The 10,071-nt window shown below is 44.7% G+C and overlaps 1 protein-coding gene across 1 annotated transcript; it reads right to left on the bottom strand.

Annotated features, from left to right (window-relative positions):
* Window positions 1-2,850: 2,850 nt before the first annotated feature.
* Kctd12 (potassium channel tetramerization domain containing 12) lies at window positions 2,851-8,832 on the bottom strand. The gene has a single exon (XM_034498243.2). The coding sequence runs from the start codon at window positions 8,605-8,607 to the stop codon at window positions 7,624-7,626; it is 984 nt and encodes a 327-aa protein (XP_034354134.1). The 5' UTR covers window positions 8,608-8,832; the 3' UTR covers window positions 2,851-7,623.
* Between the last annotated feature and the right edge of the window lie 1,239 nt (window positions 8,833-10,071).

The raw sequence follows: 10,071 nt of genomic DNA, 5'->3' as shown, positions 1-10,071 counted from the left end.
TTTTTAAATGTATTGAACTTATATGTCGGACAAGAGTTGTGAGAGAATTTTCTGCCTGTATGTGTATATGTGTGTTACATTTCAAAGGTGTATGGGGACATGTTTGTTCATGTGCATATGGAGGTCAGAGATTTATATTTAGTACCTTCCTCCATGTTCTGTACTTTATTTACTGGGGCAAAGTCTCTTGTTGAACCTGAAACTCACCAATTTGGTTAGTCAAGCTGACTAGCTTGCCCCTAGAAGCCCATGTCTCTTCTTCCTGAGCACCAAGATGAAAAGGTACATTTTGACCCAAAGGGACATTTGCTTTGAAACTACTTAACACTGTGCATGGATACATTTCTAAAAATCCAAGTATTTGGGGCTGGAGAGATGGCTTTCCCAAAGCATCCAGGTTCAGTTCCCACTGTAAAATCTCACAAGTGCCTATAACGCCAGTTCCAGGTGACCCGATGGCCTCTCTGCCGTCACTGAAGTGTACAGTGGATTCTATTAGAGAAGCTTCATCAGATATTGTTTGCAATCTCTTACTGACTTCTTTGAATTTTTTGTACTGCTTTAAGAGTTTCATTTTAGAAGCTTGTACCTCCTTGGTTAAGTTTATTCTTAGGTTGGTATGTATGTATGTGTGTATGTATGTATGTATGTATGTATGTATGTATGTATAAGATACTGGGGTTGGGATTTTTTATGATTTCTTCCTTAGCAAGAAATACTTGGCATATATGAAAGCTACATATCTGCATATCTCAAATTCTGTATCAAACTTTTTTGCTGCAAATATTTGTCAGGTCAAGGAGTTTTCCAGTGGAATCTTCAGGGTCTTCTAAGAATAAAGTATCTGCAACTATCTGGTAATTTCACTTCTTCCTGTCCTATTTTTGCTTTTATTATAACTTGCTTTATTGCTCTATCTAGGATTACAAACACTATACTGAAAAAGAGTATCAAGAGAAACTGAAGAGACAGCTCACCCACTAAAAGCACTAGCTGCTCTTACAGAGAACCCAGGCTCAGTTCCCTGCACTAACATGGTGGCTCACAACTACCTGTAATTCCAGTTCCAGGTAATCCAACACTCTCTTCTGTCCTCTACAGAAACTGCATGCACATGGTTCACCTACCTACACACAAGCAAAGTACTCATACAAATCAATCAATCAAACAATCAATCAAACAATCAAACAATCAATCAATCTTTTAAAAGGAATATAGAGCTAGACATCCTTTGATGGATGGGTTTTCATGACAATAAGCCCATTCTAAGTTAAAAATAAATAATGAGCTTTTTAAAGGCACTTCTTCCCCCCCCCCACCCTTTGGTTTTTTGAGACAGGGTTTCTCTGTGTAGTCCTGGCTGTCCTGAAACTCACTCTGTAGACCAGGGTGGCCTTGAACTCAGAAATCTGCCTGCCTCTGCCTCCCAAGTGCTGGGATTAAAGGTGTGCACCACCACTGCCTGGCTAAAGACACTTATTTAATACCTCTACCTAAAGAACATTACGGCTTGGCAACGCAATGCACTGTAGAGGGTCGGTCACTTTCGTTACTGCCATCAGGCAGTTGACTGAAGTCTGTGGCTCATAGCCACTGTTCAGCATCACAGTCAGTACTACACTTCATAGCAGTAGTCTGGGGAAAGTTTATTAAATGTGTGTCTATTAAACCCTTTGTAGTATCAAAAAGGTTTTAAAATCTTAAGTTAAATGATCATACATTAGAGACTTGAATTTTTTAGTTCCTAAAGGAGAAAAAAAAAAAAAAAAAAAACACCTCTCTCCAAGAATGTGAAAATACATTTAATATAGATTCTTGGGAATGAAAAATAAGTCCCTAGAGACTTAAATACATGTTAATAAAGGGCAAGTTTTTTTTTTTTTTAAAGTGCAGCCCATCTGGACCATGGCACATCAATGAAGAATATCATGGAACTATGAGAAACAGAGATAGATCATTGCCACATGCCCGTGTGTCATATGCACTCTTAGATAAGTGTTCAAGCTAGAGGGGCAGCATGGAAGAGGCCCAGCCACTACAGGAAAGAGGTCATGCAAATACACGTTATTTCATGCATTGAAGAAACCCTGGATGTTGTCTCTGGGAAAGAAAAGCTAGGGGTTAGAAAAAGAGAGGTCTCTTCTTTATTATCTACATTTTTATTGTGCCTGGGAATTCTGTCCTATCTGTGACATTTTCAAAAATAAATCATGTGTGTTTATATATACAAAACAAAAGCTACCCAGAGGAAGCACAGGCAAAAGAGGAAGGGCGAAACCTGGCTCGCTCTATCCACCTGACTCCTGGCTTCCTGTGCTATAAACCAGCAAGCAGCTGGCTTCTGTAATTTCCCAGTCAGAGTGGCACTAGGCCTTCTTTGGAAAGAAGGGACTTCAAAGGCTGGTGACAGTGCTGCAAATAGTCCCTGCATCAGTCAGGCAGCTGTTCCTGTCCAATACTCACCAGGACCTTATGGCCTTCATGAACCAGACTTTTACTTTGGGCAAATCTTGCATCTACGACCATTTTCATTCACACTTAAAGGGGTCATTTACGTCATATTGCCCTTATACAACAGTGCCTACAAAGACTGGAATTAAAGAAAAACATTGTGAAAGATTTGTCTTCTGAAATAACCATCAGATTGCCTGTTATGTATTCTTGACAATAAGGAGAGAAAAGCCTGGCCCAGATGGAAATTTACTTGGTGCCATATAATGGCCTAAGGACATTGCTCACCGTTGTCAGTCCTACAGCATCATAGGAAGCATTCATAGTCTTTCCAAACCTCCTTAAATGAAACTAGAACAGTATTCCAGCCAATCCATACCAAGGTGCCAAGGGGAGTAATTAAAGGAGTGAATGTTTTATTCTTTAGTGTTTAATAGAATACATAACAAGTCACATAATCAATGATTCATTACTTCACACACAGCAGGGAAACCAGTATTGAGTGTTTCCATTATACAACTGGTTGTGAACAGAAGAAACGAAGCAGAGCATTTGGATGGATGAAGACAATTTCAAAGTTTGAGCACCTCTGAAAAGATTTCATCCATGTGTTTTTGTTTCCTTTTTGATATAGAGGGGCTCTTCTTCCTGGGTTTATGTTTCATTAGGAAAGTGTGATATTATGATGTTTTTTCACGTCCCCTTAGATTTTAAGAAACAGCTCAAAGATATGTGTCACTTAGCAAATAATGTTTTCAACACGTCAGAATCCAAATAATTATTACAAATGGCAGTTTTTTTCAAATACCCAGAAAATTTAATTTACATGTTCAAAATGTATACCCATGATGAGTGTTTCAATTCTTTGTCATCAAATGGATACTACCAGTAGTAATGGATGAGTGTGTGTTGTTTGTATTCAACAGTTATAGCAAAGTTTTACCATGGCTATCAAGTCACAAAGACAGTTTACATTACAATTGATGTCAGCACACCTCAAAACACATTTTAAATAAACAAAATTGGCTTGAAAAACATTATAAAGTAAAGTGACAAGCATTCTTGGTCAACTGGTCAACCCTCCTACCATCTAACAGCTGACTCCAGTGGAGGTCTTCTGCTAGGATTCTTCCATCTTTGTTTAATGAGCCCTGGAGAGAATCTAAATCCTCCAGTATTAATATTTTGAGATGTGTACTATACAAAAAAGTAAGCTTCAACACAACCTACTTCCGGGTGTGTGAAAACTTCTTCCAAGTACTTTAGATTCAGGGAATAAGAACACTGCATTTTATTCATTATTTGAGAGAGAGACCTAAGTTTTCCAAAATATTCAGATTTTAAAAGATTTGTAGTAAGGAAAAACACAATAAAAATTGCAAGCAAAGTCTTAACTATGAGTTTTACAATAAAAATACCCAATTTACTATTTTTAAAACATGTCAGTTTTATAGTACTTGTAACTTAGACTGTAACAGAAATTCTTAAGGAATTCACTTCCTTCACTCAATATTTTTCTAAATATCTGTATAGTTTATTTTACATATAGGAGTACAAAAATGATTTGAATACTAGATTAGAATTCACCATAATATGAAGAGTTAAAAAAAAATATCAAAGCCTCGTAATACATGGCTTTAGTGTGATAGCAACATTCCATGGAAACTACCATAGAGATTAGGCCATGTGGTAAGCACTGCCAGTTTTCTCTGGGTGTTTCGCATCATCTATTTCCTCAGAGAAACAGCAGGCTTACAGATCTATGATTCTGCTTTGAACAAGAAGACAGTTTGGGGCAGTATTATCACTTTACTAGCAATTGGGAAAAAAATAAGAAACACTAGAATAAAAACGGTATTAAAAGGGGGAAATTTCTCACACCTTCAAGGAATATTTTCCTTTACACGTTTGAAGAATTAGAACGAATGTGGTTTGCAATCCACGTGTATTAAAAAACAGACATGTTGAACATCTGATAAACAAGCATGGAACCGGTACCTGTTTTGGTTTTTTGGGTTTTTTTTTTGTTTTTGTTTTTGTTTTTTTTTTTTACAGCCACAATGACTGTCAACACTTCTTTTTAAAAATTACTTATTAAACCTAATGTCATTCCATTATTTATGAACATCAAATGGTAATTTGATCAACATATGCAAATAATTGCCTCTCTGAGATAGATTAATGCAGTCATGAATATCTGAATAGTTTATAACATTCTTGTGGGTCATTTCAAAGATACTGTTGAGAGCTCTATTCTGCTTGGTACAGTCATCAAATTCATGGGTGCTGATCAATATTTTAGAACATTTTATAAGCCCTAAAGGTTTCTTCTACAACCCAGAGCCCATGGAGAGGCAAGTACCCATGTCGTCATCCTGACTCAGTCACACCTATCATAGAATAAGATGAATGCCCAGACTTAACTTGGGACTAAAAAGCACAAAGTGTCCATGCATTGGCCCCAACAGCAGAGGGTACAGTTACTTCCAGGAAGAGGTCCATGTACTGTCCCTAGCACTAATGTCCCAGTCTTTAAAATAACAGACCAGCCAGGGTATGGTGGAAGGTACAGAGATATCTGTGTGTTAGTGAGACAACTGAATGGTTTTCCAAGCTACAGTTCATAAGAGGAGTTCAGACAAAACTTCAAAGCTTCGGCAGTTTCTCAAGGCTCTTAGAGTTGGGCAGATTTAACAAGAGGAATCAGAACTTCCGTCTTGCCATCTGTCGGTGTATTTTGATCTGTCCTAAGGATGTTTTTAATCGTACATTTCTTTCTTAGGCAGTCTAACATTGTTTCATGGCATGGAGAAGTCTGACACTCATGCATGACCAGTGATTGACAGTTCTAAGTAATTTTAGGCTTGAAACAAAAGTTCTGAGCCTTTACCTGATCTACTGCCTAAAAACAAGCTCAACACTGAAGTAAGCACAACTTCCTGAATCCCTGCTTCCCTTTCTTTAAAACTGCAGACTTTGTGTATGAAGCTAACTTTTCTTTAAAAAAAAAAAAGTAACAAAAAGAACTTAAATCTCTCCCAATTAAAATGAAAACATTATTGGATTAAAAATGCGGACAGCTTGAATATAGGTAGATAGCTAATTGACATATGATTAGTATACAACTAACATCCCAGCAAAAGTGTATGAAGCAAACCCAGCCTCCTAGTTGTGAATATTTTCCTGACCCAAGTTCACGAGCAAGGATGTGAGAAAATCACCAAAACATGTTGCTTTTGTATATACACCATTAAACGCAAGTTACCAGGAGTAAATACAGGAAACTTTATAGCATCAGTAGATGAATTAAAAAACTAAATGATTCGTGTAAAATGTTTATATATGGTATGTACAGATTGAATCACAAGAGTCTGACAATAAAACTGTCCCAACTCATAACATCTGCCGCGGACACAATGAGATATACAGTACAAGGTTTGTTTTTTTAAAAGAAGGAAAAAAATAACGCTAATTTAAACACTTAAAATGGCTCTTACAAAATCCTTAAAAACATATTTCAGAGTAAGATGATAAAGCAAACACACACACACAAAAAGGCTTCTCCGTAATCACAGATTATCCAAAGGATGCCTCTCCGAAGGAAGCATACAGACCCACCTCCTTTCGGCTGCGGTGTACACAGGATACACATTGGGGATTCATGCTACATGAGAGTAAAGGCATAAGGCAACCAGGTCTCCTGTTTCTGTTGCATTCACCTAAAACACCGTGTTATTGCTCAGCTCACACTCAAGTATTTGTTTGCCTTCATTTAAAAACATCCCACTTCACAGCTATCTACAGATGGGCAGCTCCCGGTGCTTAGTTTATCTTCAGCTCTGTCACTTGAGCAGATTCCACCGCAACGGCAAACACATGAAAGAAAGCATTGTTCCGTTTTTTTTTTTTTTTCAAAACTGCTCAGCAGTCCACACTTGCTGGGCTTGCAGAAAACAGCAATTTAAAAATACTACTACTACTAAGAGATCTTAAGTAACTAAAATCAAACTTATTTTGCTTAAGTAAATAGGCTATAAATGAAGAAATACAATCAACAAGAAAATAAATGTTCAAATCACTAAAACTCTACTACGTAACTCTTTGGTTAGGTTATACAAGTATTAGCAACTAAGTTTAGGACTTCCAGCTGAAGATGGGTCTTTAATAATCTTGATAAAATCTAAGTTTACACGTACTGTTTCATATTTTTTTAAAAATGTGCACGTACTCAAATGGATTATACAAACTTCCAACTTTCAAATAATAAATGAGTATGTCCCCTCCTCCCTCCCGCCCTTCCTCCCCTCTTTCCTCCCTCCCCAACCCTCCCACAGTCCTAGACCTAAGTAAGGGCTGACTTCTCATCTCCTTCTCCCTGCCTGCTCCTCGCCAGAAGGAGCCTTAACCAACAAAACCTAAAGCTTCAGGCAAACCAGCTGAAGAGAAAGGGCGCCTCCGCAGGCAGGAGGATTGCTTTCTACAATTTTAAGCCACAGGAGATGTATTGTGCCGGGAGTAAATAGAACTCTCTCCTGTTACCAGTACTAGAATTTACTTCTACCTGTAACTTAAAAAAAAAAATCACTTTATTTACAGTCTCTGAACTGCCTCCATGGGGTCTTAATTCCAGCATACGGTCTTCCTTCCATTCGGTTGTCTAGAACTTTATCTTTCTAATGAGGATCAAGTCTGCAACAATCTTTGAAAACACTGTCTCCACAGAGCGCTCTCAGTTCTGTCTCTGAAGCCGCTATGGAGTCAAAGGGTTTAAGATGTCAAGGACTCTTCCGCCCTGCACGCTGGACACCGTGCTATCGGGTTCTGAACAGTTCAGTCATTCCCGGGTACTTGGTGACTGCGCCTGCACTGTCCCACTAGATCACGACAATCTGGGGGAAGGGTGGTTGGAGGCCAGGAGTAGAGGAAGCATGAGCTACACCTGAGCACTCTCTCGGTTAATGGGGTCCAAAGAAGCCCGAAGGATTTGTGGCTGCAGATTCTCAAGTGGGGAGCAGACGGGACTTGGGTGAGCTACTGGGGGATTGGGGGACAGGGGTAGGGGCGAGGGCAGAAGGAATCTAGAGACAGGGAAGAAGCAAGGGCATCTATAATCCTGTCACCCGCGGGGAGGAAGGGAAGTGGGCGCCAGAGTGGCGAGGGGGCGTGGGGAGCTCACTCCCTGCAGAAGACGTACTCGGTGTAGCTGGTCCAGATCTTGTCCTCGCTCTGGTCGGTGCTGCTAGCAAAGGCGCAGGTGCCCGTGGAGCTGCACGCCACCATGTGGAAGCCCGACTCGGACAGCTTATCGAAGGCCTGCTCTAGGAAGTTGAACTTGAGGTAATAGCGCGAGGTGTAGCGCTCCGGGGGCCGATCGGGGTCCCGACTCTCATTCAGGGTGTCCCCAAACACCTCCTTGGCCAGCGATGTCTTGCCGCACACGGTGATGCGCGCCACCCGCCGGAACTTGGCGTCCGCCTGCGCGTCGCGCCCGATGGTGTAGGAGCCGCGGTAGCCGATGGTGATGTAGCCGGAGCGCCGGCTGCCGTCCAAAGACTGGGACGGTGTGAGCAGGGGACCCGCCGCGCCCCCGGACGGGCTGCGGCTAGCCAGATCCAGCGTGGGCGACGGCGCCCCAGCCGAGGCGCCCTCCTGCGGCTCGGGCTCGGGGTAGCCCAGCGGCATCAGCTCGTCGCCCAGCGAGCCCTCCTTATGCACCCCGCGGCGCGAGTGCGGCGGCGGTGGCCCCGGGCCGGGTTGCTGGGGCGCCCCGAGGCGACGCACGAGCTCCGGCAGCTCGAAGTACTCGGCCTCGCGCTGCAGCCGGCTGCGCTCCGGGAAGTAGTCGGGCAGCACGAGCTGCAAGTCCCGCAGGTAATCCAGGATGTAGCGGAAGAGGAAGCCGTCCCGGTCCAGAAAGAAGCGGCCTTTGCTGTCCCGGGCCAGCTCCTGCGGCTGCTGCTGCGTGAACATCCGCCAGAGCAGCGAGTCGGGCACGGACACCACGGTGCAGCGCCGGGTCACATACACCTGCCCTCCCACGTTCAGCTCCACGATGTCCGGGAAGAGCGGCGGCTCCGCCGAGGACGACGACGAGCCGCTACCACCTCCGCCTCCGCCCCCGTTGGGTAATCCTCGGGTGCTGTCCGCCAGAGCCATGGCCAAAACGACGTGGCCGGGATGGGCCAAGTGGCAGGGAGCTGGGTCGCGATCGGAAGCCGCAGCGGCTCTTAGCCGGGGAGCCCTGCGCTCAGGCGGAGGCCGGCCACCGAGAGCCGCGCGGTGCGAGCGCGCAGCAGTGCGCCCACGAGAGCCCCGGTGCGCTGCGCCCGCCTCGCCCGCGCGCTCCAGGCGAGTGGCGGGTCGCGGCCGGCGCGTCGCTTAAGTAGAGCCGCCCGCTCGGGCGCCGCGGCGCGCAGGAGGCGTGGGCTGCTGCGGAGCCGCTGAGCTCGCTCCCGGGGCGGGGAGGGTTGGGGCGGGGTGGGGGTGGGGACGGGGGAGGGGGAGGGGGAGGAGCGGGGAATGCATTTGCATGCTAAACGCTGACGCGGCTCCCCGCCGCAGGCTCCACCCTGACCCGCGCGCTCCGGGGGACGACCCGACTGTCACCGCCCGCTCGCCCACCCACCCGCTCCCGGCCCAGCTCCTCTTCCTCTTCCGCAGTGGGTCAGAGCCTCCAGGCGCTTCCCCAGGAGGCCGTTCACTAAAGTGATCCTCTCGTGTCCCCACCTCCCCTCCCGCCGCCCTTCCCGGCTGACCGCAGCCGGCACCCGGGGACTCCAGAAGGGGTTGGAAACTTTCTGGCAGAGTGGAAAAGCTCGGATGCCTGCGGCTAGCGCCCTCTAGACCTTCCCGCTTCTAACTGTGCTGAGCGCTGTTGTAGGAGATCCATCCCCGGGTTTCTGGAAGTTCTGAAGAGACACTAACTCGGAAGGGACGCAGGGGTCCCTCCAACCCCAGAGCACACGAAGGTTTTTCACGTGACTACCGTACGGCCTCGAAAAATCCCTAGAAACCACAAGCGAATGTTTCGCGAAAATGCTGTTAGATTGTTTTGCGAGTGCATAGTTTTTGGTTAGGAAACCTCAACATAGTATTGCAGTGAGCAGAAATGACTAGGAGAGGAAGTTGGGTGGGCACAGAAAAGAAAAAAGCAGGGCTTATATTTCATCGCCAAGAAAGCTACTAAGCGCCTCCAACAGCGGAATGCGAGGCCTCCGGTTCCTTTCAGCCATCTGTGAATCTCACCAGAAAATTCCAATCTAATATTTTCTTTTACCAATTTTATTAGTATTTAACTATTTTACTAAAATTCTACTAAAATTGTATTTGGTCCTTGAAATTTTAATGCATGCACGTATACAATTGACTTTCGTCCCCTGCATAGCTTTTCTAAAGGTCCAGCCCCCCCGTGTTCTCCTCCCCTCTCCGTCTTTCTCTTCTGCAATTTACAAGACCGTCCACCAGAGAAGAGGATGTGTAAGTCTGAAGGCCCTTTAGATCCAGCCATCTCTCTGAAGTCTCTCTTGAAGTCTGCCTCAGCCGGGAAGCCTTCCATGGTCTCCCAGAGGAACCAGACGGGTTGCTCTTCCAATTTCCATCTTTGCACTTGGCACATTCTGA

Source organism: Arvicanthis niloticus, chromosome 3 (assembly GCF_011762505.2).
Source record: "Arvicanthis niloticus isolate mArvNil1 chromosome 3, mArvNil1.pat.X, whole genome shotgun sequence".
Lineage (NCBI taxonomy): Eukaryota > Metazoa > Chordata > Mammalia > Rodentia > Muridae > Arvicanthis > Arvicanthis niloticus.
This window is presented reverse-complemented; position numbering and strand designations above follow the sequence as displayed.

Excerpts from the sequence above, each read along its gene's own strand:
- Kctd12 (XM_034498243.2), bottom strand. The coding sequence starts at position 8,607 with ATGGCTCTGGCGGACAGCACCCGAGGATTACCCAACGGGGGCGGAGGC.